Source organism: Poecilia latipinna, unplaced genomic scaffold (genome assembly GCF_001443285.1).
Source record: "Poecilia latipinna isolate Pla-1442-1.1 unplaced genomic scaffold, P_latipinna-1.0 Scaffold666, whole genome shotgun sequence".
NCBI classification, from domain to species: Eukaryota; Metazoa; Chordata; class Actinopteri; order Cyprinodontiformes; family Poeciliidae; genus Poecilia; species Poecilia latipinna.
In genome coordinates, this window is record NW_015113282.1 from 222,752 (window position 1) to 243,670 (window position 20,919).

General features: G+C 37.4%; 1 protein-coding gene across 4 annotated transcripts in view; it reads right to left on the reverse strand.

Annotated features, from left to right (window-relative positions):
• Window positions 1-462: 462 nt before the first annotated feature.
• Window positions 463-20,919, reverse strand: part of src (v-src avian sarcoma (Schmidt-Ruppin A-2) viral oncogene homolog) — a 36,927-nt gene continuing 16,470 nt past the window's right edge. Inside the window, exons 2-14 of one of the 4 annotated variants that reach the window (XM_015044278.1) lie at window positions 14,077-14,311; window positions 13,901-13,997; window positions 12,285-12,302; window positions 11,591-11,689; window positions 10,634-10,660; window positions 10,045-10,148; window positions 6,918-7,067; window positions 6,675-6,830; window positions 5,992-6,171; window positions 5,814-5,890; window positions 5,557-5,710; window positions 3,013-3,144; window positions 463-2,235 (exon numbers count right to left, since the gene is read on the reverse strand). In XM_015044278.1, the coding sequence (XP_014899764.1) occupies window positions 2,027-2,235; window positions 3,013-3,144; window positions 5,557-5,710; window positions 5,814-5,890; window positions 5,992-6,171; window positions 6,675-6,830; window positions 6,918-7,067; window positions 10,045-10,148; window positions 10,634-10,660; window positions 11,591-11,689; window positions 12,285-12,302; window positions 13,901-13,997; window positions 14,077-14,302 (1,629 nt within the window). In that variant the 5' untranslated portion in view covers window positions 14,303-14,311 and the 3' untranslated portion in view covers window positions 463-2,026. The remainder of the gene's footprint in view (window positions 2,236-3,012; window positions 3,145-5,556; window positions 5,711-5,813; window positions 5,891-5,991; window positions 6,172-6,674; window positions 6,831-6,917; window positions 7,068-10,044; window positions 10,149-10,633; window positions 10,661-11,590; window positions 11,690-12,284; window positions 12,303-13,900; window positions 13,998-14,076; window positions 14,312-20,919) is intronic. The other 3 variants (XM_015044279.1, XM_015044280.1, XM_015044281.1) reach the window with 3 other exon arrangements.

Consider the following 20,919-nt stretch of genomic DNA (forward strand, 5'->3'; position numbering starts at 1 on the left):
AAAACAAAGTTAAAATAAGTGCCCAGCCTGCGGCCCTGTCTCTATAGCAACCATTTGACTGTGACGACAAGACAACTGGTTGTTTGGGAAAAACATATTTCAGTCCTACTATTACAAGATAGTACACTGTATTTGCAAAGCGCTACTTTGGATTCAAATAGTTTTGCTCAGATGAGCGTGAGAATTATAGTGATTAGGAAATATCTATTTTGCTTTTGAAGTTTGTTGATAACAGTCTTAAAAAAGATCTCTCTTCCCTTGTCCTCAGGGTGTGGCTTGTTTTTCAAAGCTGGAGCAAATTGCTTAATCTTTCTCCTTTTTATTTTAAAAGCTAAAAACAAATCAGAATTAAAAAAGTATCTTTTTATTGTGGTTTCCCATCTGTGATCTTCTTAATCATGCCTAACCTCAGTTAAAATAAGTTATAGCTCTAAAATAAACGAAAGAAAAGAACGACAATTCTGCCAATGTACAAATTTTATTCAAATTTACTTTTCAGTTTTGAACAGTATTGGAAAGAATTTCACAAAGAGTTATGTGAAAATACTAGCAGAATATGGTAGAAAAAGAATACGGTATATGTAGGAAACCTGCAGATTTAAAAAATAATATCTGCACAAGCAGGAAGGAGACCTAAAAACCCCTACAGAAGACATAAACAGTGCACACAAATATGACCTTTTAACGTGCATTTTTTGTTTCGCAAATAAATATTAAGTGGGAGCACAAATTAGAAGCGATTTCAAACAATTTATTGTTAGTCAGCATGCTGAACAGGCGACAAGATAGACAGGAAGGTCAGCAACGCTCAGTTTCTTCAAAAATCTGTAGTACTGATGTTTAAATGAGTCCCAAACTCACCTCTTCAGTCAGTCATTGAGAAAATATTCAGGTCAGCTTCACTGAAATATGCTCCAAAATACTTGTAATGAAATTTTTATATGTGTTTCATGTTATTTATCCCATAAAAATACCATAAACAAGAAGTATGCACATGTGCTGAAAGAAAAAAAAATTGGGTTAATTTAAAATGAATAAATAAGAAAAGTTGATATGTACAAATTATTAGCATCAAAGATATTTACAATTAAGTTTTAAAATGCCAATTTTTAATTTCTGTACATGCTTACAGTGTGAGTGAACAGGAATCCACTATGGTCTGCCCCCTGCAGGCGATAGAGAGGCATTACCACAGTGAATGCACTCCTGTTGCTCATTTGTCCCAAAAAATAATAAAATAAAAGAAAAAGAAAAAAAAAAAAATCTCCAGTGTAAAATTGTGCTCAAGATGGCACTAAGAAAAAAACAAAAACGAAAAACGTAGCAGTGCTGAATAAAGAACAAATCTTAAAATGAAAGGAAACTTAAAATAAATTTGAAAACTCAGCACATTAAAATCTATACACAGGAGCAGTGGATCACCCTTTCAGAGCAACAATGTAGTTTTTTTTGTTATAAGAAAAGTACCAAAAATAGAACAAAAATAGAGTACAAAATAGATTTTCATTGGCACAAAAATCTTTGCAGCAGATTAGTTTTGTTTACCCCATCCTGAGTTGACCTTTTCTGACCAGAAACAGCTGTATGTTCCCCATGGCAGCCATGACAGCAGACATGACACATTTCCAGTTGATCAGGGAGAAACAAGTTCAACCAGATTCACAACGTCATAAGAAATTATTGTAGGCTCAATAAAAGGAAGACAGTCTGAGCTTGTTTCAAATTGGATCCGAAAGAAAATGTGGTAAAAATGTACATCTGACTGAGAAACGTAACAGCAGATCAATACTTCCCAAGTTTGACTCACTGATCATGTTCCATAAAAATCAGAGAAAGCAATTAAACAATTATTTTGCACTTTTTTTTTAGATTCTCTGGATAAAAATGTATGAAAAAAAGCTAATGACTTTGAGATAAGAACGAAATCAGTCAGTGATTGTACCCAGTTTTATGCTGATCTCTGCCCCTTTATTCCACACATGCATGTCCATACGCGGGTCCGTTTTTGCATATCCAAACAGCCTGGTTACAGGTTATCCCCAGGCTGGTACTGAGGCTCAGTGGAGGTGAAGTAATCCTCCAGGAAGCCCTGCAGGTACTCGAAGGTGGGCCTCTCCTCAGGCTCCTTCCTCCAGCAGTTCAGCATCAGCTCATGGAGAGAAGCAGGACATTCAGTCGGACACGGCATCCTGTAGCCGCGCTCCACCTGATCCAGAACCTCTCTGTTCACCATGCCTGGGACGACAAACCACACCTTAAGCATTCATCATTATGCACAGTGAAAAAAACGAAAGTAGACCCACTGTCTCTACTACACTTTTAAATATTAAAGTGGTGCCCAAATTGCGACTCAAGGCCCATTTGAGGATCCTCAAAATCTTACAAGGGAAAATGTTAGGTAACACACAAGTATTTAAATTTTTTTCTGTTGTTTTCTTTCATAAATTTTCCATTATTTATACTTTGGATTAATTAATTTGTCAATAAATAAGCAATTTTCCATTCTGAATCAATAAAGTGTATTCTATTTAACAACAACACATCTGTCCAGTCACTTTAACTCTAAAGTAGACTTTCACTGCAGCTAAATCTGCTTTTATTAAATTTATTAAATCAAACTTGGCAAAACAAATAAGCCAATTTCAAAGAAGTAGTGATCTAAATTATTTTCCTTTTAGCAAATCCTTTTCAAATTAGCCTTTAATTTAATAAGGCAAACATGTGAAACCTTTTAAGTTTTGGATCTGAAATGTTTAACAATCCCTCCCCCCCACACACACATTCGAGTATTAGAAACAAACCAATTAAAGAAAAATAAAAAAAATGGACAGAAAAATATCTGGTGATTTCTGTTGTGTTGTAAATTTATTGGAACGTAGTAAAGAACAGAGCATTTCTAGTTATAGTTGAGAGGGTGTACTTTTCTCTTTACCCTGACTGTTTGTTATTCTTGATGAGAACATGCATAAAGTACTAATGTCATGAAACGAAGTCTGAGAAAAAGAGCCTTGCCTGGGTAGGGCACGCGACCTTTGGTGGCCAGTTCAACCAGCAGGATCCCAAATGACCAGACGTCAGATTTGATGGTGAATCGGCCGTAGAGCGCCGCCTCAGGAGCCGTCCACTTGATGGGGAACTTGGCGCCTGTAGAAAAACAGGTTCATTAGCATGTCAGGAAATCAATGACTTGTACAAAGCTGCCTTACAAGATCTTATCAACAACTAATCTGGAGTTAGAGATGAATAATAAATTAGGTCAACAAGAGTCGAAGATTATGACTTGCCGTAGCAGTTACCGATACCTATAATTAAGTTTTAAAAACATCAAATGTCAGTTACAGATGATTTCAGATAAGCTGTTCATGATTTTGAAGGAATACTGTTCCAGGAAAGGACTGGGAGAGTAAAAAACACTGAGAAGCAACAACATGAATTAGTTTCCATGTCCTCTTTGCTAGTTTCTGTAACTTTTGAGCCTCGGGATGTTTACATGTGACTCAGCTGCTCGTCTTAAAGAGAAACCAGTTGTATCACCACCCACAGCTTTCAGCGTAGCTGCAGGCAGCAATCAGATGTTTACGTCAAAACAACTGCCATTTCATTCTGGCTGAGCATATATCTACCGCTCCATCTTCATCAGTCATCGTTCCAGTTAAACGAATCTAGAAACAGACTCTGACTAATTCAAACTGAGCCAGGACATGCAGTAGTTGTGTGAACCTATGTACATTGATGCTGCTGCATTTCTAAATTTCTAAATATTCTATTCAAAGTTGTCTGGATAGCACCCTCACCACTGTCATCAAATCGCTTTAACTGTCTACAGACGCATCAAAAGGAATTTTGTGATTGATTTTTATTTTATTTTTGTAAAGAAAGCATAAAATTAGTATGGAAAATACATATTTTTAAACTTTCTGAAATAAGTAATTCTTATATGGAGCTTCTAGTAGAAAAAGGAACAATTGGAAGTTTTACAGACATTTTAAAGCAATCACTGTTGTCATTCCTAAAATATTTTTTATATGATAGTTTTATGCTTTATTCATGGGTTGAAGAAATAAATGATTGAGTTTAAAACAAAATAAGTTCCTCATCGCATCACTCAGGGTGAGTTAAGCCATCATTTACAGTAAGTTTCTGCCAGATGTTTGTGTTTGGCTCCGATTATCTCCTCCCGTCAGTAACTTCCTGCAGTTCCTGCTCGTAAGTGAGCGTTGGAATCTAGATGACCCTGACAACTAATCAGTTTCACTTCATAGCGCATGAATCACTGCATACGCTGCGCTTAGACAATATTCATATTGCAACTTGATTTTAAATGTCTAAAAGCAATTCAAAGCTACAGAGCAGTGGAAATATTTACAGTGTTAAAGATTTTGGAACATCAAAAAATTTAATATTAGAGTAAATATAAAACAGTTTCCTAAGTGGAAAAATAATCACCCCCTCTGTTAAAGCATGCTTTCATCGTGATCAACTGCATTGTTTTGGAAAGTTAAGTTCAATTTTATCAGCTAAGCACCAGCATGAACCTGTAGAATGAAGACATCACTCAAACAAAACCTGCATAACAAAATCAACTTGGCTAAAAGACATCAAAAAGAAATATACATACAGATGGAAAACAAAGTTATTGACATCTATCAGTCTGCAAATAGAAATGAATCCATCCACATGTAGAGAAAATGTGGATGAGTGCATATTTTGAGAGAAGTCATGAAAGAAAAAAGACCAACATCTAAAGTTCTGCAGGTTTCACCTTCCTCAAATCAGGTCAATGTTCAAGATTTAACAATAAGAATAAAACTGGGCAAAATGGCCTCCATGGCAAAAACCATTAATGACCAAAAAAACCCAAACAAAACAAAATAAAAACAAAGGTCTGTCTCATGTTTGCCAACAAACATTTTGATCATAAAACAAGAGGCTGTTTTAGGGTCTCTCGTCACTTCAAATTCCAGGTAACCTGCTGTTGGTCGATGTCTAAGCATATGTGAATATGGGTAAATGTACATTTTCACATGCGCTTACACTCGCATGTAAAAATGGCTGCCAACAGATGCTTAATTACGCAAACTTACATCTTTAAAAAGCAAAAGTGGTGCCTTCTGCACAACCAACAAGAATGCAGCAAGTGGCTTCTAAATGCTAAATGCTAGCTAAGTGAGGAGCATATTTGTCAAGTTACATTCATAAGGTTTTTGAAACAGCTCATTTTTAAGACATCAAAAACCATTGACTTATTCCCAAATAACAGCTGGGTGTTTTTTTAAGCGCTTAGGCTGTTTTTAGAAGCAGTAGCAACTCAAATTAAAGAATGAAAACATGCAAAATGTGAAATTTGCATAATATGTTCCCTTTAAATCTGATTGAGACGTTGTAGCGTGACATTAAACAGGATGTTCATGCTTGAAAACCCTGTAATTCTCTAAAGAAAAGTGGGTCAAAATTCCTCCACAGCAATGTGAAAGACTCACTGGTAGTTATTACAGATGGCAGCTGCTTGTAAAGGTGGAACCACCAGTTATGAGGCTTAGGACTTTTACTACTCACCTTGCCTGGCTGTATATTCATTATCCTCAATCAGGCGAGCCAAACCAAAATCAGCCACTTTGCAAACCAGATTATCTCCAACCAGGATGTTAGCGGCTCGGAGATCTCTATGAACGTAGTTCATTCTCTCTACGTAGGCCATCCCTGAAGCAATCTGATGAAAGGTGGCAACATTTAGGGTTTATTACAAAAAACAACAACAAAAAATAAACAAAAAGGTATAGCATCTCAAGCTAATGGTAAGAAAATATTCTTACCTGAGAGGCAAAGTCCACCAGCTGAGGGAGGCGGAGCATTGCGCTATACTGTCCCTTCAGAAACTCCAATAAGCTGCCTGTTTGTAGAGAAGTTTGTTAAACGCTGCAAATCTTTAAACAACTAAGGAAATTTCTGGGAGAAATTTAGTTACAGTGTCTAAAATGTTATCATGCTGACCTTGGTCCATGAACTCTGTTACGATGTAGATGGGCTCCTCAGACACCACGGCGTACAGCTGAACCAGCTTCTCGTGTCTCAGTTTCTTCATGACCTGAGCTTCCTGCAGGAACGCCTCGGGGGACATGGTGCCGGGCTTCAGCGTCTTGATGGCCACCTGTGTGGTGCCGTTCCACGTTCCTGATGAAAACAAAGCAGATCCACTATCAAAGACACATCTGTAACAACTCAGGACTTCCTTCATACTTTCAGCCACGAGTTGCAAAGTGTCCTATCAAGTTGTTAGAAAGATAACAAGAGGGAAAAAATGCCCTTATTGTCAAGAGGAGACTTTAATAAAACTTTTCTTCATAGAGGTTGAAAACATTTTTGCACAAAAATTCCATCCTTTTCTAGGGTTTCAGGTTACACCTGAATTTCCCCTTTGCGAGACAATAGAGGCTGTTTCTATTATATTCTACTAAGAATGGCAGTAACAACAATATATAATAATAGTAAATGTTCTCAAATTAAAGATTGAATTTTATAAATTTCCTGTGCTTATGCAGTAATAATGAAAGAAAGACTAATTTATGTTTACAGCAGATGCCAGATTGCTAAATCTTTTTAGAAATGTACCAGTGGCATAAAGAGAAGCAGAAATTTTTATAATAGAAAAGCAGGATATATGTTGTATGACCTACCTCTCCAGACCTCTCCGAAGCAGCCCTGTCCCATCTTGACCTCCAAGCGAAGCGACTCTCTCGGGATCTCCCAGGCATCCTTGGATAAGCCCTGAGTCTGAGGCTTCAGTACGGGACAAACGTCCGTCAGAGTGTGACACAGCCCGTCGGCGTGCTCTGAGGAGGACACAGCAGTTTTGTTTTAAATAACAATCTGTTTTTGTTGATAACAGACTGAGTGGGAAAGCTTCTCCCTGAACTCACTGCGGTAATGATTGACGAGCTGCTGCAGGGTGGCGAATGGTGTGCGGGATGTGATGTAGAAGCCTCCGCTGTCCAGCTTCCTGATCTTGTAGTGTTTCACGTTGAGCCCTCTGGTGTTGTCACAATCCAACACTGACAGACAGTAAGCACCTGGAAGGAAAAAAAAATAGGTAAGGTAACGTTAACACGTAATATTAGACATTTAATGCGTTACTGTACTGCGAAGGGTTATGTAGGGCTAAACACACACGGGAGTGGGAAAGGTGAAAAATGTCCGCAAAAATTTAATGAAGCACGTCTACATGTATGAGCTCAAAATTTCACATGACCAAATTATAATAAAAAAAAATAAATAAATCAAATCTTGATCTCATGGTACAGAATGGGGACAGATTATTTCAAACAGGTGAAATATTTGGTTCCCCCATGTAACTTTGGCAAATATGAGCAACCGTTTCCAAATCCATTGTCACCCATGATGAGAGGAATAAACACAGTTAATGAGGTTTTGAAAGAATAATCATTTCTCATGTTCTGGAGGAGGAACAGATTGTTTCAGGCAGCTGAAATATTTGGAAAAACTGAGAATCTTCAGTTTGGTTTGAGACAATAAAACCATTTTCTTAAATTTTTTCTTTCAAAACTTGCTGCTCACAAAGTCAGGCATAAGGATTATTCGTGATTAATCACAGCACTTGAGTGTGATTAATCTGAATTTTTAAATCGATTGACAGCCACTAAAAATGCCCAAAATTTCACATCGTGCAACGTTTTGATTTCACCACCAGAGGGAGCAGCTGCAGCGCACACAACTAAAAGTGAAACAGCGAGCAGCCCAAGGCCACTTCCCCCCTTCCTCTATGTTTGAACTGGGTGATGTGGCTTGTGGTTGTACAATTCTAAGCTCAGCTCCACACTGACCTAAATTCTGTATTTTTCCCTCATCCAACCAGTTCTTCCCTATTGATTCTAATCAGCCTCCTTCCTTTCTTCCTCCTTTTCTCTCCCCAAACCATGGACTGCTGAGGACAGAAACGGCTGATTATAACGAAGATTAAAAGAAGGTTTATAATTTGAATCCCTTTTTACACCCACATAATTTACGTTCAACCTGATCTCATCTCAGTGCCTGTATCTATGGATGCAGCAGCTGCCTATCAGGAGCCCCGTTACTTTACAGGAGCGTCACTTCCAACCTTTCCCGGGACACCTGATGGGTTTTCTTCTGTACAAACGCTTTTACAAGAACGCAGCAGGGAGTGCAGTGAACAGCGGGAGAACATGCCTCGTTGCTTAAAGTTTCCTTTATTTCTTCTTTGTTCAAACTGCAGAGTTCAAACTGAGATTCATGTTGAAGTCTAAACATTTTATAAGTACACAGTTCTCCACACTTATTGACAACTCCAGTATTGATGTACAAAATGCTATGAAAGACATTAATCTTTTATTGTACTAACAGAATTCCCACCCCTACTATAAAAAACATTATTTAGAGAAGAAAATTGCATTATTATTTATTTTCCAGAACCTTTGGGTATGTCATGCTGTTGATACGTTGATGGAAGAAGGTTGTTTGTGACTCGTGAACCATTTTTCTCTTGATTAGGTCATATTTGATTCATTTTTTTTTTATTTTTCTCACAAAGGCAACCAGATTTTTATTTTAAAAATATTGAAATTTTAAAAAATTAATGATGACAAGCCCACAGCATCACACACCCTCCACCATTCTTAAGGGGTGCTTCTCCATATCTTTTATATTTGTTTTTACATACAATGTTGGGAGTTTTTTTTACAGACAGGCATAATCTAATTAAAGCACATAGTTACAGTTTAAAGTCTGAGAAGTGCTAATTTATATGATGTTATTACAAAAACGCTTCTTTCTATTCCTTCCTCCTCACTTTGAATGGTGGCAAGACACACGTTAGTTCCTACCAGCCATCTTTATCTAAGACTTTTATTTATTGTTTTGACTGCAGACATGGATAAGTTTGTCTTACAGCCATTTACTGCGTTACAAAGACAAAAAAAGTATGTTCTTTCTGTCTTTCCAAATGTGAGTGCTTGTTATAAATGTCCCTCTGACTCTCAACATTTATAGAGGTGATAATATATAGGAACTAGTGTTTAATAAATGAACTAAATTTAATTTTTCTACCTCTTTTCTGCTACTTTTTACAAGTTTTTACCAGACTAAACATGTGGAAGAGGGCACATGTCCACTAAAACTCTGCATTAAAGGAATTTGTACCTGGTTTTGTTAATCAGTACCTGAGAACAAACCCTGGTCCACAAGCTGTTAATTTATACTTCCTCCTATTTAGTATGAAGGGAGATTATCATGGTCACTGGTTCTTTATTTTCCTCACCATATCTGGTATCTGAGAAGACAAAGGCCTCACTAATAAAAGACTCTGATAAACTACTTTTACCTTTCTAAAATACATGTAATGAGAGAAATAATTATCTTTAATATTTTTTATTCAGTTCAGTTCATGTCAAATATAATATATTTATCCCATTTAGGGAAACTAAATGTTATAATTTGCTGTTCAGATGAAACATTACAATCCCAGATCATATTTAGAAAGAAGATATTTTGAGAGTGGAGCCTCTCTGCAAAGTTTTTTAATTGTCAATAACTTTTTGAATAATTTGCCTTGACAACTCTTCACAGATGTTTTTTTTTAAGATCACTGGTGTTGTTCCATCTTGGCATTGTGTTAACCAATACCTGAATATTCCAGAACACCTCAAATGTTTTTTTTTTTTTTTTTTTAGCCAGTTCAATTAATTAGCACTTATGTGCTATATAAAAGCAAATATAATGCAGTTTTTCATATAGTGGTTATGATATACTGAGGTTTTAAAATGTTATGTTTCATAACCATAAATATTTTGCTTCATACATTTCATTTTAATTGGTGGCAGCCTATTTTAGTGTTTTTGCCTTAGTGTTTATTTTTTTAAAATTAAAATTTAACTTAGTTTTGTGAAAAGATTATATATTTACAATCTAAGAGCACAAAACACCAGTTAAGTTAGGCAGTAGGAGTCTTTAAATCACTGTTTTAATTTTGCAGTCGTAACTCAACAGACTGAATGGGAAAGGTGAGGCACTGACCTTTGGTGGTCTCACTCTCTCTCACCACGAAAGTCCCTCTTCTATTTTCCAAAGCTAGCAGCATCCTTTCTGAATCGCGGCGTGTGATTTTGGCAAAGAACCATCTAGAAAGTGCAAATAAGAAACAAACACAGAAATCCAAAACATCAGGGAGCAGAATATATGTGGGAATCAGAGCGACAATTTATGAATTCATCTAACAGACTACAAAAATTTATTCTCTCAAATGAAAGTAGATGCCAAACATGTTGTCTTTCCACAAGCATTGGAAAAGTGAAAAGTTTCTTATTTTTTCACACATTTAATTTATTAGTTAGTAATTTGTTTTTTTTTCTAAGGTTTGACACTTTAGTTCATTTCAACGTAAGAAAGCAACAAGTCTGTTTTGAAGAGATTACTCATTTGATTGATTTCAAAGCATTAAAAAGCAAACAGTTTGGGGAAAAAGTGAAGACGACTGGAGAGTATGAGTAAAGAGACAAAAAGCAGCAGAGAAAATAAAGTCTGTTCTACCCGCATAAATCTGCACTCATGAACTGGAAACCCTGATATTAATTCAATATTTCTTTCTCCAGTAAAAGCTGCTTACCTGGAATCTAGTGTCAGTTTGAGATCACTGGTGGAGCAGAAGGGAAAAGTGAGAAAGGAGGTAGTTACAGATGAAGATTAGCTCATGCGTCATGCTGTAAAAGCGAGCAGGTAGGCATGCAAATTCAGAAAATGCCAACCACCCACACAAAGAAAAAGTTAAGATATTTGGAATATTTTTTTTTAATCAGGACAAAGATAAAGAATCAACACAGGAATATCCAAAAACATCTCCGCATCAAAGCAGAGAAAAATAGCTTATAACTGCAGATTGAGCTAACAGTAGCTGGCATGTTAAAGGTGTAATAATTCTACCACAATACGTCTATGATATGAAGAATAAAAATAATAAAAGAAACAATGTTTTTTATAAAGTGCTGGGAACTTATTGCAGTTTTACAGTCACCTAAAAATCATGTGCTCATTATTTGTATATGCTATAGGAGTCACAAACACTCCAAGTAATGAGGTGGGGAATTATAAAAATACACATTTATGGCAATATTTTGCACTGCGTTTGAATAAACCAGAACCAGAATCAGCAGTGCTACAGTAGAGCAAGGCATTTTAATACGGGCACACAAAAAAAACAATTAACCACCAAGGTTTTAATGGTGCAATACCAGAAGTCTACTGTAAACACATTCTGGAAATAATTTAGCTCTTTGCCAAACTGTTATTTGTATATTCATAGTTGATTTAAGAGGTATGGGTAGCAAGATTTCATCAGTTTTCAAGAGCCCCAAGCTATTTGATGCAGCAGTCTAAGCTATGCTCAGCTAACCAATAACAATGTTTTAACTTCTCAAAACCTCAGACTTCTCTTCAAAAAGTAATTTCAAAATAACATAAAGCTCCAAGAGAGAAAACCTTCTAGAATTAGGGAGTGGATCATCATCGCTCTTGGTAAGACTCAGATAAAACAGAACATGTAGAAAAAATAAATGAAGGGGTTTACTCTTCTGCCTGGATGGAGTCAGATGGAGCCACATAATTGCTGGGGATATAACCGCTCTTTCCGGTGGTCAGGGAGTTCGCCAGCCACCAGTCCCCTTCCCTGCACAGATAAAATGATAAGACTTAGCTTTTAAACCAAGGCTCATCACACATCAGATACACAAAGATCCATTTTCGGTTTATCAAGTCTCTAAAAGCATGAATCACAGCGATACTGTCATTTTTGGTCACACTGGTAAACTCAAATGAAGCTACATTTAGGCATGGTTGAGCTCTTGGCCCTAGAGAAGCTTGGTAAACATAAGCCGTGGTCGCTCTACTGTTAAATTAAAAACAAACACTAGTTTAAAGCCATAAAATCATACGGTCATGCATTCATGTGGGTATGAAATAGAGGAGGATGCAGTTGCTGTATGATTTGTCAGAGACTGGGTTGCTGCAGCTTTGCAGCAATATCTTTACTTAGAGAATTTGGGGCAAAACAAGGTTCACTCTCATTACCTCTAGCTGACCTATGATGGTGATAGTGCTGCAAGGCTTTGCATCAGCTCCCCTGGATTACTGTAACAAGGGTTTCTGGGCCAAGGGCAGAGTTATGCGATGAAGTGGTATTATACAGGATGTGGTCTATGTGACAAACCAACGAGGTCAGACGTTCAGTGTAAATTCAAAATTCCAGAAAAAGCTTAACAAACCTGCAGTTTATCTTCCTCCTATAAACAAATAATGGTTCATGATGCAAAAATGAGAAAATAAATGAAGGGGAAAAAAGTGGAAAAAATGAGAGCAAGTTAGGAGCAGCAAGGCTAACAACACAGATCAGTGTGAAGTATCAAACACTTATACTGGACTGAAGGAGAAAACGCAGAAGCATTATTTTCTAAAAAATAATGCTTATGAATGCCTCCTGAATGCTTTCCAAACTTTTACAGATTCCTGTCTTTTGCAAACTCAAATTTTAGGACTTGCAAGTTAGCTATGGTTTGTAGCTATAAGCTACCTAGCCAACTAGCTAGCTTACAAGTTAGCTAGCTAGGGAAGAGCTTGATATTCTTTAGCAATAGTAAATCTAGTGTTGAAGAAGATTTTAGGTTTTAAGAAACTCTCTAGCTTGATCTTCTTCTCATCCCAGGTTCTTCCGGCGGGCCGCGTGTAGCCACACAGAAAACAACAATGAGTGTTGAGGTCACAGAATGACAGAGTTTAATCCAATAGAAAACAACACATGAAGTTACAACAGAAACTGCAGAACAACAGAGACATACATTCATTTACCTGACATAAATGGAAAGAAGAAGGAAGAAAGAAAGAAAAGCAAAGACGTCTTTGGAGAATTGCAAGAGCAAATCTAATGTGTTACTTCTGTGTAGAAAGTTTTATAGTAAAGGCGTATTCTTGTCTTTAATTTATTCAAATAAGGCACATCTTTGCTCATCCAAACAGGAGCTATCTCTGACCCTTTTTAAAACTCCCTGCAAGTCACAATCTAAGACTTTTTGTCTCCATTGTCTAAACAAAGTCAGAGCAGAGCTTCTCCTGAACTCCTGCAGTTTTATGGCTTTTCACAAATGAATGTGAAAGCTGGAACTTCTCCTGATTATTTCCCACACAGACAAATGGCAGTTCAAACAATAGCAGACAATCTGCTGTAACTACAGGTAACATAAAGGTCAATAGGCCAGAATAAGTTACTAATTTTAAAACTATAATTAGACTATTTCAATCAAAACATGTTAAGTTTTAAAACTAGCATATTCTAAATTTATTTTCTTAACACTAGCTAGAAAGCTAGATAGTTGAACTTATTTATTTTTCTTTAAAAACTTGCTAACTAATCTAATTAATTAAGATTTATTCTGTGAACTCAAACTCGATGCTCCAGTTCCGTTTTTGGTTCAAGGCGCCAGACGCAGCTATAATCCACTATTGTTCAAAGCTTCTGCCTTCTAGGTCAGCAATTTATTGGGTGAACAGGATTGTGTACACTGTATATGGTTCACTGCACCTCTATTGATAATCCACATGTGAATAAACAAGCATAACCCTCCCCTTTACACAGGTTAGCACTCCACTCAGTAAATAAGTAGGTCTTGCTGAATGCCCAGCTCTTAGGAGCAACAAATGATATCATATATCATTTCACAATCACTATGTCACTGCAAAGATGTGCCAAGGCACTAGACAGTCTGAAAATGGTGTGGGAAATATTTTAATCTAAATTGAAAGCTTTGTGGAGGGACTTTGAAGAGAAAAAGAGTAAAAATGCAGTAAGGTCATGGTGTACTGTTAATGTTTTCTTTGTGTTTCTTACGTGTTATTTAGTATCTGGAGACGCTCCCCCTTCTTGAAAGACAGATCTGTCTCTGTTCGAGACTCGTAGTCGTACAAGGCCACAAATGTCGTCACACCTTATGCAAAAAACAGATAATTGGGCTTTAATTAGGTGCTAAATGATGGCGTAAAGTACCAAAGTCTAAGACGTCTCACCTGTTGGAGTTATTCTGTTATTGTCCACACCTCCAAACAGAACGAGTCCGGCATTATTGGTCACTAATTGTGAATCTGTGTCCACAATTGGGCTGCGGTTGGGTGTCGCTGACTGTTGAGCCGAGTTGTGGTGGAGACTGCCAGCCCCTCCCCCAGAGCTGATGTTACTGTCGAGGCTGCGGTTTCGCTGGGCAACGTCTTTGGGCTTACTCTTGGATCCCCCCATGGCCAAGACCTGCAGAGCATGAACGACTCAGTGAGGAGGCAGTTAGAGAATAAACAGCTATAAGATGTACTGTAAAGTGAAAATTACACTTAATTTGGCATCAGACAGTCTAGCTTTCTTGTCGGATTGTTCATATAATCCATTTAGGGTCTTCTGACCACCAAAAAGCCAGACACAGACTTGAGAGAGGGTCTGGAATCTCCCATTTTATCAACAAAGACACTCACACATACACACGCACACACACACACACACACACACACACACAAAACACTATCACGAAACTTTCCCCACAGACTGAAGAGCAGCTGCCACTCTTTGGTTTCAAGACAAATATGAAATCCCCCTCATTCCACTGCAACCAGCAGAGCAAACACACAGGCAATATTTGCCATAGACAACTGCAAGCGCAGATCTCTGGAACAGCCCCATGAACATAGATGTGCAGTCAAAGAAACTACTGCTACGTTCATTTTCTTCTTACTTGACTCAGAGATTCCCTAAAGCAACATATATACCCAGAAAGACTAAAAGGTGAAACTATTAAAAGATAAAGATATCCTTCATTAGGGGAAATCTGCGAATTAAGTCCTGAAATCCTAAATGAAGGATTTCATGTATCTTGGTGTCTTGTTTATGAATGACGGAAGAATAAAGCGTTGATATATGGGTTGAGCCTCTGCAGTAACATGGACAATTCTCAAGAGTGCCATAATAAGGAAAAAGAAGAGCCAAAACGTAAAGCTTTTGATTTATCAGTACTTCAATGATCCAAACCTCGACTAAGATTCTGTTTAGAAGCAGCTACAGTTAGCTTCCTCTACAGAGTGGAGCGACTCAGCCTTAAGGCTCTTCCATCCTTCATCTGAAGCACTGAAATCGATTCTCAAAGTTGCGTGACAAAAATTGTGCCGTCTTGTTCCAAGATATGCGTCAAACAAGATGCCAAAACGGTGTCCCCTTCTCAACACCTTGTTGAACCATTTTCCACAGAACTCTAAGCGATGTGTTGTATGATTTATATGTTGTTTCAAACAGTTTGCTTCCACTGTCCTGTTTTTGTATCCACACAGGCGACACAAATATTTTTGAGGAGCGTTTATCTGACATGGTGAGAAATTCCGTACATTTCTGAAATTTTATTTTTGCAAAATACCCACAAAAATTGTCAAACAGATAAAAACTCCTGGATGGAAATTGCAAAGATCATCCAGCAGAGCATGCTGGGTGAACAATATTTTGCTCCTGGCCTGGGAATGTCTGGATTATGCAGGATTAGTGGACTTGCTACTCCTGACTGAATCTGGAAGACAGTGGGTGGAGTGGGTTGTTGTATAATGTCAATTCATGTCTAAATGTGGTTGAAATGTGTTTTTTGTCATCAAATTGGCTAATGATGCCTCATTTTCAAAATATATGTTCAAGATGTGATTTAATGGGAGCTTAAAAAGAGTCACATTTCCAACATTTTTACTATTATATTTGAAAGCTAAACATGTACAAGTTTACTTTTTGCATCTAAACTGATATAGTAGGATTAGTTTTCAACAAATTTAGCTATGTACACTAAATAAATAAAAGCAAAAATAAAGATATTTCCATTTTGTTTTGCTCTGTCAACAGGAGTTTTGAAGTGAATTCAGAGAAATGTTAGCTCAGAACCTTCTATCAGAGTCTGGACGTCTTGGGTTTTCCGCAATGCCTCTGAGCTTCTGAAGCATTCTGTGGCATCCACTTCTTTGTTTTCATCTTATCCACTCATTCTCATTTTAACGGGTGTTGTTTTCTCACTATGAACCAGACTTCACCAAGCTACATGCTCCCTAAAGCTCAGAAGGAGACCTAATGGTAAGATGACCTGTATTTAACTTAACAGTGAATAACCAATTAGACAAAAAAACAAACAAACAAAAAAAACACCTGAAACTTTATGCCTTTTTCTTAATATCAGCTCTTCAGTTGCTATTGGATGATGAATCATTAATGGCCTTTATAGGTGTTCTTGATTCAGTAGATTTGCACTGTATTGCTTTTCTTGCCCATTTTTAAAGCTTCTCTCATTACAATGAAAACAATGCAGCAAGCCTGGGCTTATTTAGGGAATGCCCCGACTTCTATTTAAATAGATACAGCCTTGGGGGTTCTACTTTTTAGTTCTAATTTAAAGAAAATGAATGTGTTGTGACTGAGGAGGGGGTTGGAGAGTCCTGACAAGCAGATGAAGATAAAGGTTAACGTGTGTCATGTCAAGCAGCCCAACTTTCTGCTCACATCTGCTGCACAGCTCTTGTTGCTCATGGAGAAATGCATCTTTCCGATGCACCAGTGCTGTCTTCGGACTCATGAGTTTACAAGCAAAGGTTCCGCATCTAAATGAGAGAAACAACATTACTCTGTCTGGTTGAGATTAAATCACTCAGGGCGACGGTCCTATGACATATGGTGGAAAACATCTGGCTATAAAAGGCAAAGCAAAACAGATGAATCTGTCACTGCTTCTTTTCAGTCGCGAATGGTTACTCATAACTGCAACTCCTTTTTTATAATGGTCTGCTGAGGAAATGACAGCATGGGTAATATAAGGTAAAGTGATGCAATGTGTAAGTGCATAGAGTATAAAACAAAGTGGGGGATTACTGGGGAGTGGAAAGAAAAAAGATGCATGATTTTCAACATTTTTGTTCTAAAGTGTGTTGTGCATTTGTTTTCAACCCCCCAGGGTTGACATTTTGAAGAACCACCTCTTATCTCTTTGTCTCTACCAGCTTTGCAGAATAGCTCATGCTTATTTAGAACAGATAGAGACTGTCGTTTAACTTCAGTTTAAAAATGACATGATCTTTGATTCAGTTGTAGTTTGGCTCTATGTTTAAGGTGATTGTTTAGCCGGATGGTGAACCTGTGCTCCACTTCCAAGACTTTTGCAACTTCTAAGGTTTCCCTCCATGTTAGCCAAGCATTGTGGTGCATTTCATTTGTAGGCAGAACTGGGAAATTCCAACTTCCTCATTGGAAAAATCAACTGGAACACCCTCAGAAGTCCTCAGATTTCCCACTCGTAAATTGGGAGAAACTCCGACTACCCCCTAGTTACAACTTGTAAGGCCAATTTATCATTTCAACATGGCGCCATATTGAAATCCCAACTTCTCCAACTTTGTCAACCAGAATGCTGTTAGTGTGTCATCAAACTGAACTCCGAGTTTTGACTTCAGAGGTAACTGGAATGCAACATTAACTCCATCCATCTTTCCATCAGCTTAGCTCCTCTGTCTTTACTGAAGGAAGCCTCCCAACATGATGCTGCCACCACAGATGATGTGCAACATTTGCTTCCACAAATTGGACCAGAGCGCCTTCTTCCAACTTTATGATGCATTCTCTATAAGATTTCTGTTGAATTACACACAAGATTTCTCACTTTTCAAATCGTCTTGTGTAAAATATTTGGAAGACCATGTGTTCCTTTCCCTTTCACTTCACATCTATGAACTTCTTTGTGCACATAACTGCAGTGAAATACATTGTGGCAACTTGTAATATAAAAATAAAAGTGAAAAGACAAAAAAAAAGAAAAAACACACAGGACTACAAATGGTTTTGTAAAGAACTGCATATGAGCAGAAAAGAAACAAAAGCAACAGAGGTGTTTGGGTTGAATCAGTGAGGAGGGAGCATGACAAGGAAAGGGTTGAGGAGTTGATGGGGCAGGACGGTAGATATACATACCCCCTTTGGGCATGTCTGCAAAAAAGAGGGGTGAGGGTTAGCAGGTTAACACACAGTATCAAGACAGCAGACACAAAGATATCGTGTGAGAGCTGCTCTTTGTTTGTTTTTGCGCTCTCCGCAAGCAGAATCGTTGCATGCTTAATAAGCCGTCTGATGCATAGCAGAGCGGGTGAACCACTTCTCTCCTCTGCAGCCGTCAATTATGAGAAAGCCACAACCATTCCTCAGAGGCACAGTTTTCACTCGAGGGGTTGTCACCTTAATAGTCCTCAAATGGTGATTAAAGTCACATTATGCAGACCGAGCGTTAGAAGGTGAAGACGAAAGGAGATGTGCTGGTGGATATACCTTCGGGATTAAAACAACAGAACCAAATCTGATGTGAAAAAAGAAATGAAAAGAATAGAGAATCACTTCCTTTAGCCAACCGGCCAAGACTCCATGCGAGGACCAGATCAAGTAAAACATGAACAGAGCGTTAAGTGAGTCTTTGGTCTTTCTTCGCTCTCCGTTTCCAACAAAGCCATCTTTTGTCAGCTCTCAGCAGGCTGCACAGAAACGGCCCTGTGGCTTGCTGGCTGCATGGAAATATGCTTGAACGGCGGGGAGGAAATTAAAAAAAAAAAAAAAAATCATAAAAATCAGCAGTCTAGGTTCATGTCATAGACCAAAGTAGCTAGAGAGGTATTATTATCTGCAGAGTTAATGATAACGAGAGGTCAATTCTGAGCTCACAGGACTAAGTTACTGTAAAAAAGCAGCAGCATGAAAATCCCCTGGGCAATTCTGGGGGATGTAGCTGGATGGGAGGGTGGAAGAGTTACGATTAGCTTAATTATGCATAAGATCTGGCAATGAATTCCAAATCCTTCATGTCTCTTGAGCTTTTGGGAAATGGGAATAGTCTTTTAACGTAGCTGCCAGGGCTGTTTCCCTACACGGCATGCTGCTTATCGGTGTTTTCATGTGAAAACAATCACAGTTTCTGAATAGTATCCTTTTATTGAAATATAAGAAGAGGATCTGGTGTCCTTCAGTGGTTAACAGGATTATGAATAAGCGAACAAGATCGTGACAAAAGTCTGTTTTCACACAGGACAGCTTTTGTTACGAAGTAAATTATGATTTTGACCCCTTAGAAAATCTTTTCATCTTTTGTGGAGGATTATGAACATGAGAACAGCTGAAAACAACATATTGAATTTTTTTTTTCTTCAGGATGTTCAGTATGCAGTTTTAATGAGATGTTTGCAGAATATAATGCAAAATGGAAAAGGGGACTTTTACATTTAAAACTGCAGACAAACTGTATTTTGTTGAAAAACATGAAGAAGTGAAGGTCTGGACTTTGATACACTCCTTTTCTGAATAGTATCTGCATATTGGCATCAAAAGTGTGAAAATTCAAATATGTTTTTCTTATTATTTATAAAAATGTATCTGATCATCTGAGATAAAATTTCAAGCCCTCTAAATACATATTAAGAAATTTGTTTACAGTTTTCAATAAAACTGTAATATTTACATTTACACATCTCCAGTAATCGGAGTGTCACTTCTTGAGGCCTGATCTAAGAGAAAAACGTTTTTATTTCAAGACATCTGAAAAATGTCTTGTTATAACTGAAAAAAAAAAAACAACTAATATTCCAGTGGAACTAGAACTCTTTCATCAATTTTAAAGAATTACTGACTTAAAACAAGCTCTTATATGTTATTGAAAAGTTACTTCTGAGTTAGTTTAGTCTTATTTCAATGCTAGTTTTTGCACTAGAAATTAGACCAAATTTACTTGGTAAGACTTTGTGCTTTTGCAGTGAAGAGATGTTGAAATCACAGCGCCATACAGTGGCCTGGCATGACAACTACAACTGATCTAAACATGGAACGTTTCCTCAACCAACATTTGAAAATACCAGCAGTTTCCACACTGCGGTCTTGTGTAAATGTAGCCTCAGCATAATGAGAAAGTATGTTGTCAGTTTCTTTAAGTTTCGAGCATCCAACATATTGAGGTGAGTTAGACATCTCAACTGTGTATGTGAGATTAGGTCATTTTATTATTTGGTTGCGGGGTTTTTCATGTAGAGCAAAAGTTTCCAAAACTCTACTGGAGCCTGACTTAGCTGGAGATCATATTTTGAATGATGCAGTGTAGTAAGACGGTGCTGGAGCGTTATTTAAATACGGCATTGAAACAAAATGCTTTCCGGTACATTAATAAGTTATTGCTTTTGAATTGACTTGCAATGCATGTAATGATCAAATGTCTAATAATTTGTTTAAAGCAAATTTCCCATTTATTGGATCCTTACTTGTTAGAAAATGTAAATAATTAATTTGTATTATTCTTGAATACATAATATTCAAGACAATAGCAGCTTCTGCTGTAGTGCTAAGGTGGTTTCCACTGTGCACATTAATGCATAGTAAGATATATTTTGTGTTCAAACCATTAAAATGGGCTGTTATAAGTGTTTTAAGAGGGCGTCTCAAGTATTCGTGGATGGCTGTGGTCCATAACCCCCACTGAATACCGCGGGTCCACTGTGCTGATTTAGTAGATCGTAACAAAAAATTATTATTATTATTTTTTCTGGTATTCCACTGAGTACATGTTTCAGTGGAAACATGTACTCCACTGAAAACATGTTTCCGTCTCATGCTGGTGGTGTTGAGCAAAACCACAGCTGCAATCATACATCAGGTGGTAAAAGTTAAGACATGTTTAAAGCGGCACTTTGCAAGGCTTTAAAACTGGAATTTGACACAAATTATGTATACTGAAACGGGAGCGCCATCAAACATATATGAGTTTGAGAAGACTGTAGATGCCTTTAAGGCACTGATTTGCTTATGGAATTAGATAGTACTTCTCTCTGGTA